Source organism: Sus scrofa, chromosome 12, assembly GCF_000003025.6.
Source record: "Sus scrofa isolate TJ Tabasco breed Duroc chromosome 12, Sscrofa11.1, whole genome shotgun sequence".
NCBI classification, from domain to species: domain Eukaryota; kingdom Metazoa; phylum Chordata; class Mammalia; order Artiodactyla; family Suidae; genus Sus; species Sus scrofa.
In genome coordinates, this window is record NC_010454.4 from 13,140,543 (window position 1) to 13,166,417 (window position 25,875).

A 25,875-nucleotide genomic window follows, 5' to 3' on the forward strand; every position below is an offset into this window, starting at 1 on the left:
TCAATGCGTATGTGTTACATCAGATGTGTGGTGATATTAAATACTTCATTAAGAGTTTAAAAAACAATAATGTGCCACTAGGTAGTGGCTGTTGATGTATCGATGGAAACTCAGCCGGGGAGGCTTTCAGGACAGTTGCTTTCTGCAGCTCTCCGTGTGTCACAGCTCTTCGGCGAACGCTGGGGTTTCCTCTGTCGGAGGAGGTGAGGGTCATCAGACCCGAAAAAGCATCCCTGCACCTGAGTCATTTCTGCGATGCGGGGGGTGGTCCACATGGTCCAGACAGCGCGTGGGCCGGTCGGGCGGCAGGTGGGCCCACGACTTAGCCCACGGCGCCGGTTGGTGCCCTGGAAGGCAAGCCCGGGGCACAGGGAAGGAGCTGAGGACCACAGAGGGAGTCCTGGGCCGCCTTGCCCACTTGGCCTCTGCTCCAGCCGCCTGTGAGCGCGGCAGTCGATCGGCTTTGTCCTTCCTCTCATTCAAGCCCAGTTGGGAAATTTTGGATCCTTTGGAGTCGATTGCAATTTTGTTATTGTTGGCAGTCACCTTCTCTTATTCTGGTCCAGAGTTTTTTCCGGTTGCAAAGCCCTTTCTCTTATGTTCCCTAAGCCTCACCCCCTGGCTAGGACACGGACAGACGGGTTTTATTTCTGCTTTGTAAATAAATGGCGTGACTTCTCTGAGGCTGCTGAGTTTGCGTCAAGGCTGGGGTCAGAACACAGGTCTCCAGGATCCTGGCAAATGCCTCCTCTTGGAGGAGAGATCTTGGCTATCTCAAAGCACCCGCCCCGCCCCCGGCACACAGTGAGGATCCGCAAGCCAGCGCGGGTTGTGGTGGTGGTGGTGGTGGTGGTGGTGTTGTCATAAAAACGCCCTTGGCCACACCTGTGATCTCAGGTGCGAGGGCTCGAGGAACTTGGTCACTCTCCAGCTTTCACCAGGACACGGAAGCCGTGGTTTCCTCTTCCTCCACCTCCAAAGGGCAAGCGCCTAGAGATGCCATGTGGGGGTTGGACCAGTAGCCTTAGATTTTCCTGAAAAGTAAAGCAGGTTGCCTGTGTGCCATGTCAGCGGAGATTAGTGTGACAGCCAGCTGGCGGGACAGCTGCCCTGGAGCTGCCTGGGGTACCCTGGCTTTGGAGGGCCGCGAGGGAGCTGCCATGCTGTATTTGTTTAACACCAGTTGTTGATGCCTGCCTTCTGTGGAGGAGATGGGCTGTGTCTTTTCCCCTGGCATCCTCTTTGCCCTCCACGTGGTGGGATACAGCCTTTACGGTCCGCACTGGAAACTGACAATTGATGCCGACACTGGCCTGCGACCTTGACATTTTGCCCAGCGTCCTGGGATATTGGGAAAGTGGGTGGGCTGCTCGAATGGTGGCGGGCTAAGGCCACACTTCAGTCCGTGCTCACGGCTCCTGCCGGCTAGGAAGAGTAACCTCCCCAAAGAGGTGCGGAGTCCTCTCACCCTGAAAGACATTTTGGAAGTACTCTAGTGACCTGCCTCGACTACGGTTAATCATTTAAAGACACATAGGCGCCCTGGCACCCAGGAAGGTTGTTGAGGAACCTTCCAAAGCAGTGGTTCTCCACCTTCTGTCTGCCCACATTGGGATCACCAGCAGGGCGTGTTGAAACACCTTGAGGCCTTTTCCGCAGCTTGACTCAGTTGGTCTGAGGAGGGGCTCAAGAATTTCATTTCTAACAAGTTTCAGGTTGACACTGGTGCCTTTTGTAGGGCCATGGTCGTAAAGCAGAGATTGGCAAACTCTCTCTGTAAGCATTTTGGACTCTCTCAGTTAGCATTTTAGACGTCATGGGCCATGCGGGCTCTGTCACAACGACTCAACTCTGCCACTGTAGCCCCAGAAAAGATGTCAATGAATGAGCATGGCTGTGTTCCACTAAAACTTTATTTACAAAACAGGTAGCGGTCTCATTTCAAAAAAATCTTGTAAATTTTTTTTTTTTATAATTTTAATGATGTTAGGAGACAGAACTTCATTCTTGGTACATTTCTGAAAGCCCTTGGATGCGAGTCAAGGGTTAAAGGCTTTGATGTTGGTCAGCCCCCATCTCTGATAGGCACGAATCACTAACCTCTGTATAGAATGAGAATAATTTTTTTAAAAAAGGAAATGTTAACATTTATCAAGCTTGCCTATATGTTTGATTTACTGTTATTTATACTATTCTGTATGATTAGAATATTCTAGAATGTTTCAGTTCTTTAGGAGTTCCTGTTGTGGCTCCTTGAGTTAAGAACCTACCTTGTATCCATGAGGTTGCGGGTTCAATCCCTGGCCTCACTCAGTGCGTTAAGGATCCATCATTGCTGCAGGCTGTGGTATAGGTCTCAGGTGCGGCTTGGATCTGACCTGGCTGTGGTGAAGACTGGCAGCTGCAGCTCCAGTTCAACCCCTAGCCTGAGAACTTCCATGTGCCCCAGGTGCAGCCCTAAAAAGAAAAAAAATTTTTAAATTTCCATCTTTAAAACGTACTCATCAGAATTCATTGATGTGTATGTGGCTTAGACTTAAGGTTCCAAAGTCAACCAAAAGGTAAATTATAAAGTCAAAATCACCTTTGGAATTCCCTCAATCCCCAGCACCTGGGCTGTGAGAAAGTCACAAGTCGAGCATATCTTTGAACATCTTGCGTTGGAGAAACCCTGGACTGAAGGGTACCTCCAGGTTCCTTGTCTGCCGTGGAGCCCCTGGTCTCCTGCTCTCCCCATCACCATCATTCAGATGGTGGCAACTGCTCAGGCCACAAGAATGCTTTGGAAGAAAGAACTGAATGAGGAAGGGTCCTGACGTGGGCATGTTGAGAATGAAATTGTTACGTAGCTCAAATAGGATCTTTTAGTGCAACCCTCCTGCGTATTTATAAACAGAGGTGCAAGAAGCAGAGGAACTTATGCTTTACGTGGATTTGCCCTTCTTAGCCCCTTCCTAAGATGGACTTGTTTTGTCTTTGTAACAATCACATGAAGCAAGCACTGTTAATCTCTCAGTTTACAGTCGAGGCAGAAAGGATAAGTCATTTGTCCAAGGTCATGCCTCTGGAAAGTAATCGAACTGGAATTTGAATGCAAGAAGTCTAATTCCAGAGTCCCTGTTGTTTAATTGCTATGGTGTGCTGTAGGTAGCTTTTACTCACCCGTCGTCTACCTGTGGATCCAGGAACAAAAACAACTACTTGAAAAAAAGGCTGCCTTCTCATACCTTCAGTAATTTGTAGGCTGTGCTGGAAAGGAGAAGTTGCAGCAGGGGGCTACGGGATGTAGACATTCAGGGCATTTCCAGTTTCTGTCTGATTGCGCTGGAGTTGCCCTGTGCACATGCATACAATGCTTTGGAAACAGCGCAGAAGCAGGAAGACATCCTTGTTGGTTTGGGTCATGCATCTCTGGTCTTATGTTTCTGGAAATGCTGCCCAAAAGGAAATGGACCAAAACTCTGTTGAACGGATCCAGGGTGGTTCCCTTCATCATCACAGAGACACTCTGATCTTGTGCCGCCTCTGCTGTGTGACCTCGGAGAATGGCGCCTCGTGTGGTGTCGTTGACTGTTAACATAAAGATGGGGCGGGGGCGGGGGGTGCTGAGCTTGGCTTAGTCCAGAATTGCGGTCCTTTCATGACTGGAGTGAACGGTGTGCTTCTTCTCCCCTTAGGACCCCCGGAGCAAGCACAAGTTTAAGATCCACACGTATGGAAGCCCCACCTTCTGCGACCACTGCGGGTCCTTGCTGTATGGACTTATCCATCAAGGGATGAAATGTGACAGTAAGTTTTCTTTTCCGGGAGATGCTGAGGTTCTGTAGCGTACGCCCAGGGTTGGCCGAGCACCAGCTCGTCGGTAGAATTCGTTCAGATAGATCCCCGGCTGAGAAAATACAGAATCTCTCCACTGTCAAAGTTTCTGGTTTATTAAACTACTTAATTGCCTAATTAGGAATCCCCCCCCAAAAGCACCCGATTTAATGAAGTCGGTGCTTGTCACAGTTTCTCGTGGTAGAAATCTTTAATCACCGTAAAAATGCAAGCTAGCCCCACCCCAACGCAAATGCCATGTGTGGAGAGATGCTCCCCACCCCTGGATTCCACATTTGGTGAGGCTTCAAAATAAGCTAAGCATCCATTATCTTCCTGTGTCTCTAATTAGTGGGCGGACTGTGGAAAAATCCAGTAGGCTCTCCTTAAAACTGAAACCACAACGAAAATAAAAACAGGGCCGGGATCTTTCTTAAGTTCCCTTGCCCTGCATGTTTGTGGACAGATCAAATTTCTGTCAGTCCATGAAGACCGCTAATGAGGACGATATCTGCTCTCTTTCCTTCTTTCTTTTTCTTTTTTCTTTTCTCTCTCTTTTTTTTTTTTTTTTTTTTTTTTTTGTTCTGTATGTATTTCTACCAAATAACAGGAGGAAAGAAAAACAACTGTGGAAAACTCTTTGCTTTGTTTATTCTCACGTAATGAGATTCCCCGGGCTATTTATTTGTTTCAACAAGATTTTATTTTTAGGACATAAAAGGTAATTACTGAGCCTGTTTTCCTAGTAGACAGGGAAGTGTTATGGAAACATCAGCATGCTGTCACTCCTTAGTGACTGCTACAGTGGCCAGAAGCCTTCGACGTGAATCCCGACATGGAGGAAAGGCACAGATATCATCAGGCCATGGTGTGTGTGCAAGGGCTCGGTTCCGGGACCTTCTGTGGACACCAGCATCTGCAGATGTTCAAGCCCCAGAGCCAGCAGATACCGAGGGCTAACTGTATAGTTACTGCCAACAACCCGAGTGTCAGTGGACCCGTGTTGCTCAAGGGTCACCTGTACATAAAAATAAAGACATACGGACTTGATGGAGTAGATGGATGGTTTCTCAGAACGCAGGGCTGCTTCACCTTACATGGCTGTGGACTTTAATAGCCTCATGAGACCTTGGTGGCCTTCAAGGCTGGCTTTCCATGTTTTGAGAAATGCTCAGATTCCAAACACAGTTTTCGGGGGTTCTGCAAGTGTGGATTCTAGGTGCACTTGTAAATACACTTTTAACTATTTTAAAACTTGGAACAAAAATGAATACCCAGGATTTCCCATTGTGGCTCAGCAGAAATGAATCTGACCACGAGGTTGCGGGTTCAATCCCCAGCCTCGCTCAGTGGGTTAAGGAGCTGGTGTTGCCATGAGCTGTGGTGTAGGTCACAGAAGTGGCTCGGATCTGGCGTTGCTGTGGCTGTGGTGTAGGCCAGCAGCTGTAGCTCCGATTCACCCCCTAGCCTGGGAGCCTCCATATGCCACAGGTGTGGCTCTAAAGAGCAAAAAAACAAAGAAAAATGAATACTCGGATTGTTGCACACAGGATGTTTATGAGTCCAGTGAACTGAAGGTGACCTTGAAGACTGAATGTTGCCGGCTTCACTCAGTGGGCAGAATGGGCCATCACGTTTCTCCTGCCAGGATCATGAAGCACGCCCTTAACCAGTGGTACCAATTGCCCAGACTCTTTTGCATGGAGCAGGATTGGGGGGGGGTGCTGTCCGACTTTAACACAATACAGAAATAAATGAGCAACTGAGGCTGAACTACTACTCAAGTTGAGTCTTGACCTAGCAGCCCTGACAGCTGGCTTCCAAATTTTGTTGGAATCAGAGAGCTTTATCGGTTATCCAGGAATGTCTTTATAGCAAATAAATGTTATAGATGGGAGTGTATTAAGTAAATGAATGCTAATAACACTCATCTGGTTTATGTTGGGATTCTGCCTAAGATTTTGGCTCTATGATGGGTTCTGTTGCTAAAAATGTTGAAAACCACTGACCTACCCCAGCGTGTCTTGTTTTTGTTTTAAACTCTATTCCTTGGAGCCCCAGGCTTTCTGGGGCCACCGCCTCTGCTCCTTCCTGGAAGCAGGAGGAAAAGGAGCAGATGGGTGCCAGGACCCAGATCCTCCCCTGACTCCTGCAGAGAAGAGCCCTCTTCCTGGCCCCTCACACGCTGGAGGGTCGTGACGCTCTAGACACTTCTGCTGGGTGGAAAGAAAGTTAGCAAGCCCTTGTGTGGGCTGGCCTCATAGAGTGCAGAGTAGGAAATGGAATCAGAAAGCAAATGGGCTTCCCAAGATGAACAGGCCACTCACAGGAGAGCCGGTCAGGACTACAGCCTGGTGCCCTCGACGTCCGGCGCCCTCCCTGTCCTCCACATCCTTCCCGGAGGCTCGGGCATTTATTTCCTTTAAGGTGAACCTTCTGCCCAAGTACTTAAGTGATCTGGTCCACACAAGTGATAGCACAGCTTTTCAGGAGTCTCTGCATCATCTGAGTCCAGGTACATGATTTTGAAGAGTTACCTTTGGGACTAGCAGCCCAAACAATTGCAAACCAAGTAATTGTTCTCCCCCTTCGATGGTTAATTGTCGCAGACATCCATCACCCGTGATGCTGCTTGCAGTTTAGTTCACCATGGTAACCACTGAGGATGAAACCTCAGGAAGGCTCCCCTGAAGAGCCTTGGAGTGTCCCCTGGAGGATTTGTAAGCATCCCCGTGGCCACCCCTCCTTCTGGGAGCCTGGGAGTACAAGGACAGTGGAGCTGGAACACCTCCACCCTGTCTTATGTGTGTATTCACTGCACAGAATTCTTTTCAGGGTTTCTTGAGTTCACTGCAATCAGACTGATCTTTTTTTGATCCTCCCCTTGTCTCGCCCACGTAATGTCAGCTGGTGAGGAATGGCTGATCACGCCAGGCGTGTATTTGTTTTACTCAGAATAATATTTAAATATTTGAAGACAGGTTTGAAGTATCAAACACAGGTTCTTTCAACAACAACAGCAAAAGCAATGTACTTAGGCCTCCTTGGAAATACAGAGTTAGCTGAGGAAAGGAACATTTTTTTTTCAATTTCCCAGAGTCAGCCCCACAGAGTCTCTTTCTGAGAAGTGAGCTCAGAAAGGCACAAGAAATTCTTTGGCAGAAAGAATCCTCTGTTTTATTTTTGTCTTTTTAGGGCCACACCCACGGCACATGGAGGTTCCCCGTCTAGGGGTCATATGGGAGTGGTCCCCGCCGGCCTATTCCAGAGCCACAGCAATGCCAAATCCAAGCTGTGTCTGTGACCTACACCACGGCTCATGGCAGTGCCGGATCCTTAACCCACTGAGCAAGACCAGGGATCAAACCTGCGGTCCTCATGGATCCTGGTCAGGTTTGTTTCCACTGAGCCACGACGGAACTGCAAGAATCCTCTAAATGTCAGTGTGCATATGGTTGGCCTCTGTGTATATAAAATGTGAACCAGCCTGCCCTTGATATGTGTTTACCTATTCGAATATTGAATACTGTTAAATACCTGAGACACCCAGAGAAGACCTGGCAAGGGGGTGTTTTGCTGCAGTTAAGCCTGGCTGACTGTGGTGCGAGTATTTTAAGGATCTTGTCACTCACAGGAAGCCTTGCTGGAAGGGACATCTGTGAACAGTTCTTGATGTCACCAGAAGCATTATCGCAGAGCATCAAGTTCGCGGGCAGCTCGTTTTCACGTCTGTTCTTAAACCAAAACACTGAGGGGGTGGTGCTGGTGTGCATCCGTCTGCCCAGCCTCACCCTCTGCTGCCTCGATTCACAGCCTGTGACATGAACGTGCACAAGCAGTGTGTGATCAACGTCCCCAGCCTCTGCGGCATGGACCACACGGAGAAGAGGGGGCGCATCTACCTGAAAGCCGAGGTCACCGACGAGAAGCTCCACGTCACAGGTGAGGCGTGCGTGTGCGGTGGGAGGCACGTGGCTTCTCGGCGGGCATTTGGGCCGGGGCAGTGACCCCGGGACAGGGCTCAGTGGCCCGGGCTGGCCAGATGCAGAGCCCCTGATTCTCCTTAACACGTCTCCCAAGAGAGGGGTCTGTGCGCCCAATTCCCAGATGCTCAGCATCTCCTGGAGTCACAACCTTCCAGTGGAGCACGGGACTCTGACAGCGTGGCTCACGTCTTGTTCCCCCAGTGATGGGGTGACCGGAAGTCAGCTACGCAAAATGCCACTGGTGAAGGTAGACCTGGGGCGAGGGGAGGCGGACGGATGATTCGATGTTGAAGGGTGTGTGGCTCTGATGACCTGAGGAGCCCACCAGGATGTAACAGCCACCGCCCCTGGGTGTTAACCCTTCCTCCGTGCTGGGCCGGAGCTGAGTCGGTCCACGGGTGAACTCATTGCTCACCACTGCCCAACGATTAGCCTCACGTTCCTGAGGAGGAAGCTGAGCACAGAGGGATGGGCACTTTGCAGTGTCAGGGGGTACAGGAGGGGCCGGGATTGGAACCGCATCAGACTCCAGACCCTGTGCTTCTCGCTATCCCACCACACGCACCGCTTACAAACAGCCAGGCCCTGGGACACACCCTCCTTCGGGCAGTGGGGAGGGGCACTGTCAGAGCACAGCTTTTCCCTTGGTTTTGGCCCCAAATCCACACCCAGTCAGGGTCTCCCGGAGGCTCATCGGCCCAGCGTCCTCAGCGTGACTGGACAAATCTGTGCCATGACCCCCTCTGTGTTGATTTATGGTTTAATCCCTCGGGTGTCAGCCTGGTTTCCTGGCTCTTGGGTCCCCTCAGTACCACCACTAACTCCCGTTGCCTTGACAAGGACACTTGAAAAATAATCAAGTGGTTTTTTTGTTTGTTTGTTAACCCAGTGCCGTCCTTTTGGTTAGGAATTTAGGGAACTCAAACAAGGGATGTCTAGGTTTTGCTAGGAGAGAGTCAACACACTTTGCTGCCACACAACCTTGTGGAGCAAAGCGGATATAGCTGATGGTCACCCTGGGATCGTGTGTAAAATCCCAGTCATAGACACAGAACCTCTTGTGACTTTGCTTTAGAGAAGGTCCTTCATTTTCTCCGAACTGTCCTACCTGCCCCCTTGCATTTGGGACTGCTGTTGTCACCCTCATTCCCCTTTCATTGGACTGATGCTATTGGTGGGTCCCCTTGGGCTGACAGCCGGGGTCCCTCTGCCCAGAGCAGGCAGACTCCTTGGGGACCACGAGTGTGTCAGCACTGTCACAGCCCCACACTCACTTCTCTCTGTTTTCCACTAAGGCTCCTCCATTGTCAGTCACGTATTGGGATCCGGAGCTTGCAGTTTAGAACATTATCACCGTTAGGTGGTCGGGGATTGAGCAGCATGGAGAGAGAAGAATGCCTGTTGGCTAAACTTTGCAAGTTTTCCCTTCATTTCATAAGCTACCGGTGGCGGTATGAGAGACATCCCAGGTGAATAGTCAGCGCTCACCTGCGAGGTTCACAGCGCCCTGTAAGGCAGGCATACCTGGCCAGGTTTTTTCAGTGTTCGTCTCTCTCGCACTGTACTTCTGAACACAGCAGAACACACGCTGTGCGTGCTAGGCCGGCCCCGTGCGTCTCCATGCGGTGCTGTCTGATGTTTCCAAACTCTTCTATGAGCCTCGGGAGCCTTGCAGGTGTAAAGCTTCACCGAAGGGCCCAGGTCCTGGCTGGGGTGGCACCTGGTGTGCGGTCCAAGGGAAAGGCCCACCGTGCAGGGACAGCAAGGAGCATTCTCCCAGGGCTCATGTGCCAGTGACTCCACCATCGCCAAGAGCTGAACGTGGTCCATAAACCGTCTTAGGGGAGGACACCCTCAACTGAGTTAGAGCTTCACACATTTGTGCAGAGATAACATCTCTGCTCCAGGACTGTGATTTCAGCAACAGCAGCTCTCACTCACTGAGCACATCCCACAAAAGGGGCACCTTCTAAGCACTTTACCTAATTAACCTACTTAAACCTGCATGGAAATGGATCGTCCTTATAGATGAAGAAACCAAGGCACAGAGAAATGACATGCCCAGAGTCACCCTGATGGTAAATTTAATATGTAAATGTAATGCTTAATAGGTGGTAGTATTTAATATCAATATTTAGGTAATATTTAATATGAGTAGTAATTACTTATATTTGTAATTAAATAATGTAATATTATTAGTAAATAAATTACTGGTAGTTATTACCTATTAAGTAAAGTACTTAATAGGCAATAACAGTTTAAGTAAAGGACTTAATAACAATAGTAATAGTAATAACAGTTAATAGTAATAACAGTTAATATTACTATTAATAGGCAACATTTAATATTACTATTCAATTTTTAATAGGTAAATTTAGTGGGTAAATTTAGTGGTTAAATTAATATTACTATTAATAGGTAATAATATTTAATATTACTATTCAATATTTAGTGGGTAAATTTAATACTTCTACCTATTTATTGGTAGAAGTAGAGCTATTTTACTGATAGTATCAGTAAGAACTGAAATGTTGTCTTAGCTCGAGCTACTCTAATACCTATCAGCCCATCAGTTCTGGGCTGAGAAATGCAAGATCAAGGTGCCACCAGTTTGGTTCCCAGAGAGAACCCTCTTCCTGGCTGTGTCTTCGCTTGGCAGAGGGAGAGAGAGAGAGAAGGAGCTCGGGAGTCCTAGAGAGAGAAAGGGAGCAAACTGCAGGGCTTCCTAAGTGCACTAGTCCCGCCCTAGGGCCCACCCTTATGACCTCATGCCTCCTAGTCCCCCATCTCCAAATACCATCACCATCAGGGGGTGCAGCTTCAACCTACAAACTTGGGGGCACCCGTGTTCAGTCCACAGCACGTCTAATTGAAAAGTACAGTTGTTTTCCGTGTGAAGGAAATTCAGTCCTAAATATAGAAAGCCAAACCAAAGGAAATAACTAATTAGTAACCATCTCTTTGAAACTTTTAATTTAGACTGAATTTAGATTTTCAGAATCAGAATTAGCCTGACTTCAAGGAGAACAGAAATATAAACAATGAACCCCAAGGAGAAGAGCTTACGGAACAAGAGAAAAAGTTGCTGAAGTGGTAGAGTTTCTGTACCCCCTTCACCCAGCAGCCCTGGTGGGTAAGAAACTGTCCTTACCTAACCCTGGTGTAAGTGTCAGCGTCGTCACGTCTTTTCATCGTACCTGATAAATTTGTGGGAAATTGGTACCTATGTTAGTCACTAGAAATTGTTTTCAAGAGTGGAAGACATTAGGAGTTCTCGTTGTGGCGCAGTGGTTAACGACTCATACTGGGAACCATGAGGTTGCGGGTTCGATCCCTGGCCTTGCTCAGTGGGTTAGGAATCCGGCATTGCCGTGAGCTGTGGTGTAGGTTGCAGACACGGCTCAGATCCTGCATTGCTGTGGCTCTGGCGTGGGCAGGTGGCTACAGCTCCAATTGGACCCCTAGCCTGGGAACCTCCATATGCCGCGGGAGCGGCCCAAGAAATAGCAAAAAGACAAAGAAAAAAGAGTGGAAGACATTAGACTTGCTTTTTCTAGGATGAAAGGACGGCGAGGAATACCAAGCAGAGCCCTTCAGAGCCATTCCTGCCTTGCCTCCTGTATCACCTGCTCAGACCACCTCCTAATAACCCAGTAGATCAGGCATCGGTTTGTCTTGACAAATGGTTTCAAAAACACTGGCTGCCTTTGATGGAGTACTTCCTGCCTACTTACTGTCCATGGGTAGGACTGGCTCTTTCTCTGTGCTGAGTGCCTCAGAGTCGTTGTTTCATTGACCCTTCAAAAACAGTACCACAGGGTACCTCGTTGAGCAAATGAGCTAAGAGAGGGGAAGGAAATTGCTCCAAGTTACGAGGTAGAAGGTGATGGGGGTTGGGGTTTGAGCCCAGGTTGGACTCCCACACCCATAGGCCCTGAAACTCCTAAGTCTCTCTCATTATTTAAAGAGTGTCTATTGGAATAAATAACAAACCCACAGGCATTCCTGTTGTGGCTCAGCAGGTTAAGAACCCGACTCGTATCTATGAGGATGCAGGTTCGATCCCTGGCCTCACTCTGTGTGTTAAGGATCCAGTGTAGCCGAAAGCTGCAGCTCTGATTCGACCCCTAGCCCAGGACCTTCCATATCCTGCAGGTGCAGCCCTAAAAATAAATAAATACATACATACATACATACTTGCTAACCCCCCTATTCAGCACCCCACACGTTCTTTTAAGTGACAGAAGGTCTAAATGTGGGCCTTAGAACCCCGGGGAAAAGAGACTAATGTATGGAGGAATTAAGGAACAATCCAGGTCAATGTGTAGTTAAGTGCTCGATGATGTGGGTGCCCGATGGTAAGCAACTGGGAGATGCTGGGGTGATGGGGGGGGGAACTCTGCAGAGGAGGAGCCTAAAGGACTGTAGCTATTTGAGGGCTGAGATGGGATAAAAAAAGTTGCCTGGCTTTAAAGAGAACACAGATATAAACAATAAACGATAATGAGCAGATCTTATGGTACAAATGCAAGTGATTTCTTGGAAAATGCACTTAAACCCTAAGCGGCCGAGTTCATTGTTAGATTAACTCCATTTCCATTTTACCTGTGCAGAATCATTCCAAGGGAACATAATCCCCAAAGTAAAACAGAAACTCCCCATGGACTCCTTCTCTGGGATGGAAATCACCCTTTTGAAACCAGAGATCAATTTCTTTCCGAGATTGGTGCGGTATTTATGGGAAAGGCTCCCATTTTCATGGTGTATTTTTATTTTTTGCCTTGGGGCAGTGGTGCTGATGTTATCTGTCATTTTTTTCCCTTTTCAATACATGAGGTTAATAGGTTTCCTTCATTCTTGTGTACTTTTTATTTGGTTTGAAGGAGTGGTTTAAAAAAAAATCCCTCATGGGAGCAAATTTTCAATTTAATGTTGTAAGTAAGTGGAAAAAATATTGTGTATTTTACAGCTGTTTCAGGAACACACCTCTCCCACAGACAGATCGTCCCGCAGAAGAGTTTGATTTTTCTCAAATACTTGGGGCTGTTAATTTGACGTGGAGCTTGAGTTCCGTGGGGGAGGGGAAGGCTTCCTGCAGGGTCTGCGCTCCCGGAAAGCCTGCAGATCGCATCCTTCCATCTACCTTCTAGAGCCCTGTGCCCTTCTGTGCCTTTGTCTTACTCCGCCAGCTGTCAAGACTCGCCACCATGCTGTTGTTGAGGAAAACAGTAATAATCCCTCTGTGTCTTCGTCCAGCTCCTCAGGGCACAGTTGCAACAGAGTGTAACAGTCATAACTTCTTTCATTTGACCATTTGTTATCCATTTATTAGCCGTGTGTCAGGCTCTCTGCCAGGCACTGGGGAGGGAGGCTAAGATAATTAAGACATAGTCCTTATCAGGGAATGTGTGGTCTTTGGGGGGAATTAAGGCCGGAAGAAGAATGACAGGGGACCAGTGGGGAAAGGATTCTTTAGGTAAAGGTGCAGGAAGCCCAACACAGCCTGGGGTTCCAGGGATCCCGAGTGTGCAGTGGGGGGAGCTGAAGGGGAACCTGTCTCCATTTTCAGGGGGTTGGGGCCACGGTCATCGCCGTTTAGAGTTTGCACCGGTCTTGGGAGTCATGTCTTAATAGCGCCGGGTTAAGTACTTCTTTTTCAAACAGGAGGATTTAAAATCCCAACTGGCTATGTTTTCAACAGGGGCAGAGCATCGGTCTCCCACCTTGAACTCCAGGCGTGACTCTGAGGGTCACGGGACCCTCGCCTTTTTCTGTCGATTCTGGGAGAGGGGGCATGGCAGGTGGGCCAAGCTTGCCCAGAAGCTTTGTGCCGATGCTTTTCCCAATGGCGTAAAGCTTTTGAATATAATGGCTAGTTTGGGGTTGCCAGCAAGGAGAGGTTGGATCAAGCCACTTGCTGAAAGGAAAAACTATTCCTTAGAGGTAATTTCTATTCAGTGAAAGCTTGGCGTGGGATTTAGATTCAGCCCAGGAGCACAGAAGATGATGCAACTCAAGTGGCTGGTCTTTTGGTTTGGGATAGAGTGAGGGGTAGAGGATATACCCACAGGTAGAGCCACCTGGTCCCTCATCGCTGATGCTGCCTTTGATCACCCACCTGGGGTGTTTTCATCAGGTTCCCTCCACTGCAAAGGCGCCTTTTGAGATGTGTAAGTAATAAGGAGTCTGCACGTTGCGCTTGGAGACCAGCACCCTTTCACTCAGTGGTTTGAGCGTCCATGGATGAGAATTACTATAGTGATGGTTGCAAAACGGTGATTTTCTAATTCTGTGAGTCTTCTGTGTTCAGTCGCTGGCGTTCATCTGAAGGAAACGCTTTCCCTATGTCCCCTGACATTTTTTAAATGTCTGTGTAATGTCCTTTTTTACTGTCTGTGTAATGTTCTTCTTGTTTGAAGGATGGCCAGCAGGAGCCCCTTCACGCTGGCCTTTTTCCCTCTGGCATGACCCATCCATTTTGCCAGGATGTCCTTTCTTTCCCAAATACAAGGGCTTACTGTGCCCTCCAGCCATGTCTCTGAGGAAACTGGAGGGTTTTAGTGGAAAACGGTCACAGGAATCTTAGGTCAGGTGCTGGAGGTGCTCAGGGCTCCTGGGACGTTCCTACATCTACGCTCTTTCAGGAGACAGAAGCAGGATTTTTTTTTTTTTTTTTTTTTTTTTGTCTCTTTGCCTTTTCTAGGGCCACTCTCGCGGCATATGGAAATTCCCAGGCTAGGAGTCTAATCCAAGCTGGAGCCACTGGCCTACGCCAGAGCCACAGCAACGTGGGATCCGAGCCGCGTCTATGACCTACACCACCGCTCACGGCAACGCCGGATCCTTAACCCACTGAGCAAGGCCAGGAATCGAACCCACAACCTCACGGTTCCTAGTCGGAACTGTTAACCACTGCGCCACGGCGGTTTTTTTTTTTTTTTTAAATGACTTCACACCGCAACTCTGATCCTAGACCAGCGTTGGTCTCCATTGTTCCCAGTCTTCATTCATTCTCCCTTCTCCCTAGGTAAGATCCCTGGGGCCTGAGCACATCAACATGCCCGTTTACTCCTCTACCCACATTACCTGCGGCAATTTCAGAATCAGTATTCCAGCACCTCTACCAAGTAAAACCTACTCCATAAAGCTCGAGAATCCATTGCCTTTTTTAAAAAGTCCTTAGGTGATGCCCCACAAAGGGTAGTCAGAATACTGTCGTTGGATTAAATGCTTTCCTGTGCAGTCACGTTATCCGTTTGCTATCTGCCACCTTTATGATCACGTTCAGCCTCCTCCACAAGGCGACACCCTCCAAGGATGTTCCTTCTGATGGAAGGTAATAGAAAGTACACAGAATCATATGCCTCCGATAGTTTAGCCAGACTCTTATAAGCTGCATCTAGTGAGAAAAAAAGAAAAACTAGACAAATCCAGATATCGGGACATTCTGCTTGGTAACCAGCCTGGACTTTTCAGACGTGTGAATGTCTTGAAAAATAAAAACAGTCAAGTGGACTGTTCTTGAGTAAAGAAACTAAAGAGGCCCGATCGTCAGATGCAGTCTTGGGGCCTGAGAAAGTAACTGCAGTGGACGTTTGGGGCAGGTGGGGGCATTCAGATCTGGTCTGCTCTTGAGTGCTGCTGTCTCGCCCTGACAGCTCTGGGTGGTCCTGACAGTGTGCTTCTGGAGGGGGGGGGATGCTGAGAGAGTTGAGGGATGGTTTTTCCTGATGTCTGCAACTTCCAAATGGTCCAGCAGAATAAAAAAAAAGCTACAACTTCCAAATAGTCTAGCAGAATAAAAAAATGCTGCAACTTCCAAATGGTCTAGCAGAATTTAAAAAAAAAAAAAAAAAAAAAACTGAAAATACGTGTGTGGGGCAAAATGTTAATCATTAGGGAAAATTTTCAAATCAGTCCTCCAAAAGGTTAGGCTGTGTCAGGTTGGGCTCTTTGCTCTAGTGGAAACAGCACTTAAATGCTGTGTTCCCGCCGTGGTGCAACAGAAACGAATCCGACTAGTAACCATGAGGTTGCAGGTTCCATCCCTGGCCTCGCTCAGTGAGTTAAGGATCCAGCGTTGCCCTGAGCTGTGGTGTAGGTCGCAGGTGCAGCGCCGATTCTACTCCTAGCCTGGGAACCTCCGTATGCTGTGGGTGTGGCCCTAAAAAAGCAAAATCAATCAATCAATAATAAATGCTCTCGGGAGAAATCACTCTTAGCTGGAAGGAAGTCCCAGGTGAGGCAACGCCCAGGCTCCCGATAGAGATGCTAATAGCCGGCCGGCCAGCCAATCAGAACACAGCAGCTATGGGAAAGGGGGACAGGAGTGCAAACCGCAGAAACTCTGAAGTTGTCTGAGTGCCCAGATCCCATGAGAAGAGAAACCGGCCTTGATTAAGCACCTTGCACGCACCGAGCCCTGACTGGGATGCATTCCTGTCTATTATCACAAAAACCCTTCCAGAAAAGTGCTGTCATTTTATAACTGAGGACACAGGCTGCAGGAGCTCCTGTGACCTGCCCCCAGGTCACCTGACTGCTGAATGGAGGATACCCTGACCCCAGCGCCCAGGCTGAACTCTCTTCCCTGCCTTAAAGTGAGGACGTAGCGTGGGACCAGGTGCCCCTCCCTGATGTGTGCCAGCCGAGCCCTTTCTCTGGCCTTTTTCTTTGCAGCTGGTTCTTTCCCATCACAGCCTTGTCCTTGCTCTCGAATTCTCAGTCTTGGAAGAACCCATCTCTAGCTTTGCTGGTGGTTGACATCCTGGTGCCTCCTTTGCATGAGAAAACAGGAACAACCACTAAGCTAAAAACTGTGTAGCAGCGCGCCTGTCCCGGGAGAGTGCTTGCACAGCCCCGCCCAGATGCACATGCTTCCAGGTGATGATGACAGGCGTGTTTTCGGTGGGGTTATCTCCGCTGTCGTCCTTCCTGATGGCACGTTCCTAAGCATCAGGGGCCATGCATCTGCGACCCCTTCAGCAGCCAGTACTTTGCCTGCTTCCTGAGTCTTATCCATTACACCCTGACCCCCTGGCATCCTGTCCGCGTCGTAGAGACAAGCCCTGTGCCATTTCCCCAGCGGGCAGGCCGTTGCCCACCTTCTCACCTTTACCTGTGCTGTTTACCCTGCTCCATCAGGAACACCTGTTGTTTTTTTTTTGTTTTTGTTTTTGTTTTTGTTTTTTTTTAACACTCAGGCTGTTTCCTTTATGAAGCCTCTCCAAACCTTTTTACACCCTGCCTAAAATGGACCGCTTTCTCCTCACACCCTTTATAACATTTGCAATGTGGTGATGGGTTTATTTACACATCAAACTCCTCTACCAGACCATGAGCGCTTTGAGGTCAGAGATGGTGTCTTAGCTCCTGTACTTAGACCGGTGCCTTGAATTTGTGCCTAATATGTGTGTGTTGCATAAATGATGATGACAATGGAAGTATCCACCAGTGGCCCAGTCCTGCTGTATGGCACAGGGAATTACAGCCAATCACTTGTGTTGGAACATAATGGAAGATAATATGAGAAAAAGAATGTATATGTCTGTGTAACTGGGTCATTTTGCTGTACAGCAAAAATTGCAAAACCTTGTAAATCAACTATGTCAAAAATTTTTTTTTTTTTTTTTTTTTTTTTTGTCTCTTTGCCTTTTCTAGGGCCGAACCCGCAGCATATGGAAGTTCCCAGGCTAGGGGTCTAATTGGAGCTGTAGATGCCAGCCTACGCCAGAGCCACAACAACGTGGGATCTGAGCCGCATCTGCAGCCTACACCACAGCTCACGGCAGCACCGGATCCTTAACCCACTGAGCAAGGCCAGGGATCGAACCCGAAACCTCATGGTTCTTAGTTGGATTCGTTAACCACTGAGCCACGACGGGAACTCCCTCAAAAAATGTTTTTAAAAAGAAAAATTCCTCAGCCTCATACCATGCTCCTACATCCCAAATCCAAGCAGTTCTTCCCATGTTAGCCCTGTATCTGGATCCCCTTAAAATGATCCCGTTTTAGCCTAATTATAAAGCCACATGATTTCTGGGATCCTTTAGAGAAACACACTCACCAATAAAGAGGTTACATCTTCTCAGGCATGTGACATTATCTACGTCCTAACTGGGGTTCTTCATCCTGGCCTCTCTGGCAGAGCGCAGTGTCAAATGTGTGCTGACCAGGGTGTGTCTTCCTATGCATCGTTTCTCCTGCATGGTTCTCTGTGCAGCGATGCGAATGTAGTTTTTCACTCCAAGGGGCGCTTGGTCCCTGGATACTTGCAGGAGGCAGCAAAACTAGGGTGAGAGGACAAGGGTCGCCAGTGTCATTTCCCTAAGGCCATGTTTGCCTTAGAATACCCTGATCTCCAAGCTTCTCTTTCTCCTGCTCGAGATGGTCTCAAGCCCCTGGATTCTTTGTTAAGGGCCTCAGCCTTCCACTGGCCTTGGCTTCAGTGACTCCTGCCATGAAAAAGCCTTTTTAAAGATGGACTTTGAACACCTGCATCCCCAAGAAGAGGAGAAACAAATTATTTCTGAGGTCTCTTTCAAGACTTCCCTCTTAGCCATACAGGGACGCTGACATTGACGGAGCAGGTCATCCTTGTGCAGGATTTTAATTGCTTCTAATTATAGGAATATCATTTAAGCACGAGATGAATTGCCATGAAATTATTGCAAGAAACTTGATCATCTTCTAGAAGGTAAATGTATTAGCCAAGTGAGGAATCTCTTAGAAGCTTGAAAATGATGTCTCTTTAATCACTTCCATTCAAATTTTCTTTTAACTCTTCGATGGGTGGAAGAGATGGTAAGAGATGAGAATGGGAGGGGAAACAGAGCAGAGAGATGTCCCTTTTGGCTCTGTACCACGAAGCTGGAAAACCTCAGCACACAGTGTTTAGGAGTCATGTCGTTCCCAATGGGAATGTCCCTGAACAACTGCAGAGATTTTTTCCCTCTTTTGACAGTTTTCATCTTCAAGGGTGAGTGAGGGTAGTCGGCCAAAGAGCTCCAAGGGACAGATGCTGACTCTTGGTCCCGTCCAAGATGAAGGTGTCTTGGCATTGGTGGTATAGTGGCCACCTTAGCTGCCTTCCAAGATTAAGCGGTTCTCATATCCTGTGAATGTTTTTTACCCCGAACGTTTTGAGAGGGAATCTCCAGTGAACGCTCTGGATATGGGCATTGAAATGGTACAGAGAAACACAGACTAGATGCAGCTCAGCTTCTAGGCATTTCCACTTGGAAAGAATGCAGATTTCTTGAGAAAATACAGGATAAGTTAGCTGCAGGGATGCTAAAATATCCCTGGTGAAGAGAGCAGGTCATGGCCACCTGCAGGAAGCTCTGCCCCAGGGCCCCACCCACCCCCGTCAGTAGCTGTGTGTTACCACTCACTTTCCTTGGTCATTAATGCAAGGTTTGTGGTTAATTAAAGACAGTTCAGGGTCCCTTTTAAAACCCAAGCAGGCATTTTTTTTCCCCCTAGACTGATGAGGCGAGAACAGATGCAAGGCAACCTTCCTATAAAAGTTCCCTAGGCGGGGATGCTCAATGTGGGAAAAGTTACATGAGAGGAAGTGTCCCTTCACCAGCTTAGCCCTGCTGGAGGCCGGAATGTCGTTGGGAGAAATGCCAGCTTTGGGGGAAGGCAGAGGAGGCTCTTTTCTGGAAAAGACTTCACTGGCAGCTCTGTCCCTTTCTTAGTCACTCTGCCTGTAGCCATCCACCAGTGGGAGCGGGTGCAGGGTGTGGGCGGGCATCGTCCTTGGTCATCTGTTGCCACCCTCCTTTTATAGACGGCCCGGGCAGGCAGGCATCCCCGGAAGAGCTCCCATGTGTAGCCCTCTGCTCAGAAGGCCAGAAAGGAAGGTGTGTGCGCTCCACCATCTCGGCAGCGCCGTCCAGCCTCGGTACATCCTACTAGTTCCCAGCCACTCTGGGTGACCCCGAACCCTCTTTCAGTCCCCTGCCCCAAGAGCACAGGAACCCTGGGTTATCCTCAGAGCTTTGAGCTTCTGAAGGATGCCTGCTTATTTTGGGGGTGGGGGGAATTCCTCGGCACCCGCGTTAAATACCTAACACCTCACTAAGAAAGAATACAAAGGACTTAGGTTTATAAGATCATAAAAGTGATCTGGGGTTAGCAGACCCACGGCCTTGGCTTTGGGGTCAGATAGTTTGGATCTGACTTCCAGCTCTGCCGCCACCCGATGCTCGGTAAGTGATAGAGATTGTTACTCTGCGGTTACACACCTGTCCCTTCACATTCACGTTACACAGCTCAGCGTGTCACGTTATTGACACACCGACTTCTCCATCCTGACATCTTCCCAGCCTGCCTTAACCGTAGTGGGACACAGCCACACTCAGGAAGATCTAACCCCAGATTTCACTTGTCTTCCCCTGTTCCATGCTCCCAAGCCCAGCCCAGGGACGCTCAGAATTGCACATGCACTGTCTGCGTGGAGCAGTTGCATATTAAGCTAGAAGCTTAATCTTCATGATTCGAACTTGCTGGGAACCTTGGCCTTGTCACCTAAACACTCCCTGTTTCTCTTTTCTCACCTGCGCATTCAAATTAAGGACCTTGACCTACATGAACTCTGAGGTTCCCTTCAGTGCTCGCATTTTGTTGCCGTGAGAGTCATTTCAGAAAGACATAGCTAAAACGTGGATGCCGGTCGGAACTGACCGTGGAATCGGCTCGGCTTCTGGAGGTGGCCTGAGGAGCATTTGGTCTAGTGCTTTTCAGGCAAGTTTGCACAGCCCGTGCTTTCCAAGGGACATCTTATTTGGAGTGATGTTCCCGTTCAGTGGTGCTGCTCTGGCCGAAAAGGAGCGCAGGCGGCACCCACCTCCCCCACCTCCCTCTCCTCCGCCTCTGTGACCCATGGAGAGACTATGGAGCAAAATTTGAAAGTCACTGATGGGGTCCAACCCTTTCCTTTTCTGGGTATAAAAACCAAGACTTAGTCTGAGACCAGGATGGTTATGTGAGGCTTTGAGGGACAAAACCAAATTTCAACCACTCTTAGAAGGGAGAGTTATCAAAAGGAATCTGGGGTGTCTTACGGAGCTCAAGAGTTGGGAGGCAGGGATGATGTGGGATCATAGAAACGACTGGAAGCGGGGACTGGCTTTCTGTGCCTCGGCTCCTCTGTCTCTCTACTGCTGGCATTTGTCATTTTCATAGCAATTCTGGCTTTCTCCACATTGCCGAAAACATGCTCCTAGCTTTGCCTGTTACACCTTTCTCTCTGCCGTGGTGTCAGGCACAAATCCACAAGTCCAGGAAAGGTTTTTTGGTGCATGTTGGGTCGTGTGCCCCCCTGCACCCATGGACTATGTCTGAAGGGCAGGGTTTTGTAAGAGGGCACTTAGGGTGGGGGAAGGACATTTTGTAGGAGCCAGGGTGCTGCTGAGCAGACAGAACCACAGGTCATGCAGTTACTGCCATTAGCCAGTCACCAGGCTTGTGCGGGAAGTCGGGGAATGGGGACAAGCATGAAATCCCACAGGGGCAGGGGCAGTGTCTAGGCTTCTGTACAAAAGTTGGATGTGACTCCTAAGTCCCTTTGGAACAAACGAGCGTATTCCCGGCCTGGCCAGTTTCTGGAAACAGGCAAGGATAAAACGTTTTGATTCAGCGACGTTTGTCCAATCCAGCCACCCAGCATGTTAATTAACCCCGTGCATTCAGATGCTGTGAAACAGCACACCAGGTTGTGTGTCTGTGGTGTGGATGGAGAAGAGGTTGGGTGATGGCGGTACCCGCAGGAAGTGAGCTCTCTGAAAGGAGCCACAGCGGGATGCAGAACAAGTGGTCCAGGGAGGGTGGAGCTGCTGGATGAGGGCCCAGGCCCTGGACAAAGCCCCTCAGCCTGCATTTGGGGCTGTTTGGCCTGAAACAACCCTCCCTCTGGGCAGCATGGTCTGCAGGTGGTGTTGTTGACGTGGGCCTGGCAGCCCTGTGCCTCGCACCCCTGAGGCTTTGCTTTCAGCCGCAAGAATGAACTAGCTGGTGACCCGCTCCCAGTGCCTCTGGTTCTCCGCCTCTTTCCGGGGAAAGAAAAGGTACATTTTACCCATGAATCACCTCCTTCTGTCCCTCCTGTGGTCAGGAAAATGATGTGTCTCCTGCTTGGTTTATAAACAATGGCGATTTTGCTCCGGACGGCCGGTCCCTTCCCGTCAAGTCCTCCCCAGGGCGCGCAGATCTCAGACGACCCCCTCGTGAAGCCTCGTGGGGCATCACCCTGTGCAGCCTTTGGCCTGTGGCTTCTGTCACCCTGGCTGTCTTCCTGTCCTTTCTCTTTACCTGTTTTTCTAATCCACTGACAGCCTTAGCGCTATGGCTCAGTGGTGTACAAGAAGGCTGGTTATTTCACCGGATTAAGTTTTGCATCCAAGGTACTCAGCCCCCAGTCTCGTCTCTTTCGGGATTCCTTTGGTGCTGCATTAGGTTTGGTGCACGAGGTCAGCCCGTCCACGAAGGTCTGAAGTGTTGACAGACGGGCTCAGCTGGTGAAGGATCCCACAGGTAATGGGACCATCCAGATGTTCTTAAACTGCGGTTGAGGTGATAAGAGGCTTTGCCAGGTGAAAATCTTTTCTCCCTGACATAGGAATTTAATTAGTGTGTATCTTGCACTTTGTGTTCCCAGATTAAGGCCTGCGGTGGTACAGCAGATAGAGAAGCTGGGCCGTGATGGCTTGTTGTTATGTCTCTCTCTGAGGACGGTAGTATTGCAGAGGCAAATACTAATACAAGCTTCCTGTTGGCAAGCACCTTCCAGGAGCCCCTGATGAATATGTCCCTAGGAGAATCGGCTCTTTGGTGGCCCAGAACGTGTGGGAGAGTCGTTGCTCATGCAGGTGATGGGAGCAGCCCTGGGGTGGGACAGCTGACCCCTTTCCTACCACAGACAGAGGGCTATGGCCAGCGAAGCAGGCATCCCACGGGATGCTCGGCCATCGCGTTCCTGGTGGGGAAGCCCACCAGAGGCCATCAGAGGATGGGGCTCCCTCCCCCAGGTGAGCTGGCAAGAACAAATGGCTGCTGGTAACCAGCCCCAAGGGTTCTGCCCTGTGTCCCTCGTATAAAGGCAGTTGAAGACTGGTTTCACAGGGCTTTGTCTCTTGAGGGTTCAGCTACTTTAAGGTGAAAAAAAAAAAAAAAAAAAAAGAACCAATAAACATCTTTGTCTTTGTCTGCCACACTGATGCGAATGTTTATGATTTTATTAGCGACTGCCTGGGAGCCAGGCCTGCCTTAATTTAATTTCATCTCCTCGCTTATTTGCAGTTCAGCTCAGTCTGTTTTCAGCATGGACGGAGGGGGTGTCATCAGGCTGAGGGGGCCGAGGAGGAAGGGCAGGAGGAGGTGCCTCTCTGCCCCCTCCCTGGCTCTTCGGGCTTAAGCCCTCTTGACAGAAAGCGAGAGACCCTTGGAGACGGGCCTGCCGGGCCGAGCTCTGGTTCTCACCGCGTTCCTTTCTGTTCTCGTCCCCTTGTTCCTCTTGTAAAGAAATGTTCTAGCAGCCCTGGGATGGGGGCGGCGCAGAGGAAATGATAATTATGCAGCCAGAAATACAAACGGAGCGGGTCTGTAGTGCCGGGAGAGAACCATCCCCGGTCCCTCCCTTTCTGCTTTTAGCCAACGCCGTTTACCGCTGCGTGGTTGCAGCTTATCTTCTTCAGTGTGCACAGGTGCTCTGGGAGGCAGGATCCCCCCACACACACAGTTTGCTGGGCTTCGTCTCAGTCAATACATTAGACAAAAGCTCTCTCAGCGAGACCCAGAACCGAAAGTCTAGTGGCCTGAAGCTCTCATCCCAGCCTGGGCGCAGTGTCCCAAGGCCACTCATCGTTTCCTGCTCCAGGGGCACCCCTGAAGGTGTGCATCTGGTTTGGTACCAAGACCGACCCAGAACAAGAGAGATCTATCCAGTTTTCCACGCTGTCTCTGAAAGTAGGAAGTTCTGTGCCCACTGGAGTGTTGGCCCCACGGACCCAGGGCACTACGAGGCTTATTTCCTGTGCGGAACCCCTGCATGTACAAGGGTGCCTGGCACATAGTGTGTGTGTATATGACGGCTGGTTTCCTTCCTGGATGGGACTGATAACACCGCCACCAGCTGAGGGTTGTTCATTACTTGTTTTGTCCCAGGCTCTGTGCCACAGATGTGACTCGCATGATTCCATTTCATACGGTTCCTCCTGGGCGAGACTCTTCTGATCTCCATTTCACAGACGAGGGAGTGGAAGCTTAGAGGGTCAGGGACCTGCCAGGTGACAAGGTGGAGCTAGAACTGGAACCTGGGCAGAGCATCTCTGCTCTGTGCCCCGCGCATTTCCACGAGGACACAAGCCCAGTGTTTCTGGTGCAGGCTGGTGATTGTGAGAGCCTGAAGGGGTGCCCAGAGAAGCCAGTGCACTGCTGGACCTGGGAACGCAGGCAGGAGTGGCCAGAGAGGGTCTCAGGTGGGCCAAGTGCCCCCAGGACCCATTGCCATCTATCCAGCAAGCCTGTTGACCACCCCCTCCTCCACACCAGGTGGCAACGCTTGATGCTATTTTCTTAAACACAATAAAGTATCCATAGCTTTGGGATGGTGTTGGGGGTGGGGGGGTCATTGGGCCAGAGCACCCTGGTACCCAGATCAGACTTATGTGTGGAAACGCAGCAGCATCTAAAGGCAGGAGCCGGGGGCTGCTCATTCTGGCCTGGCATGTCAGAGGCTCGAGGTTCACCCAGAATTGGCCCAGGCCCCAGCCCCTAGAGACCAATTCCAGTTCTAGTATAGTCCTGACTAATACACCAGGATGCTGGCCTATTCATTTTCAGGGAGAAAGGAAACTGCACGTGTCTTTCGGCTTGACCAGAGCCGTCTCTCTGGGGTAGTTAAGATGCCCAGAAGGCGACTCACAGTGCATCCATTTTACTGGCTTGCCGTGGAAAACATGGCCCACGGACCGCCAGCAGCAGAAATCCACTGGGCTCGTGCCTTCTCTCGCATTGGACTCAGAACGCTGCCAGGCGAACATGGAATTAAAATAAGGGCATTAGCGTTTCACAGCATCGAGCTGAGGTGAACATTCATCTCAAGACAGCGGCCGCTGTGCTGCTGGGGTCAGAAGCCCCTGAAGTTAAACATGCAGATATTTCTCAGGCCAGTTTCGCAGGGAGTTTGCCTTGGTGTCTCTGCTTTCTCTCTCTTCCTTGGAGAGGTTCCTGCTGGACGCGGGCTGGTCTTTCATATCTAGGAGGCTTCTGTCCCCCTCAGGGGACGTGGCAAAGCTCTGATCCAGTGTGTGGATGACTCTTGCTTCCTGCATTTCCTCATACCTGAGAAAAACGGAATCACTTCATTTCAGTTCCAAATGTCAAGTCCCTTGATCTGAGTTCTTTGCAAAAATACTTTCCTCCACACCTGATTCTGTCTTTCCAAGTGATCTGTATGAAATACCTGGCAGCAGTAGAAGAACAGTGTGTATCTCCAGATCTGGGAGGTACCCCCAGCCTCAGTCCCGCCCTTGTCTCCATCCCAGCTCCAGGGGGTCCAGAAAGCCGCCAATATTATATGCAGAATTTGGTACCTACGTCCTGGGAGAGTAGCCGCAGCTGTCGTCTTCTCCAAGGCATCCTGCGTCCCCGCCCCATATTTAGGAATCATTCCCAGGAAGAAGGATGATGAGAAGGAAGCATCACTTAAAGAGTTTGGAGAAACAAAGCTTTTCCCCCAAATGTCTCACCCAGCCAAGTTGGTGTTCATAGAATGGGTTCTCAGATATGCGAGGGCTCCGAATATACAGCAACCGCAGGCCTTTCTTGAAATCGACTTATTTAAAGGCTAGCTAAAGAGATGAAAGGTGAAAAGGAAGCAAAATTAAAAGTTCAAAAATGGGAGTGTACTAGGATAAAAAGCAAGCATTTTAAAATCACTTTGATGTCCTGGTGTAAAAAAGTTATTGAGGGAATCCGACTAGGAACCATGAGGTTGCGGGTTCGGTCCCTGCCCTTGCTCAGTGGGTTAACGATCCGGCGTTGCCGTGGGCTGTGGTGTAGGTTGCCG

General features: G+C 49.4%; 1 protein-coding gene across 1 annotated transcript in view; it reads left to right on the plus strand.

The window, feature by feature from the left end:
• Positions 1-25,875, plus strand: part of PRKCA (protein kinase C alpha) — a 386,361-nt gene that overhangs the window by 258,256 nt on the left and 102,230 nt on the right. The window contains 2 exon segments of the mRNA XM_021066740.1: positions 3,678-3,789; positions 7,630-7,758. Of these exon segments, the coding sequence (XP_020922399.1) occupies positions 3,678-3,789; positions 7,630-7,758 (241 nt within the window).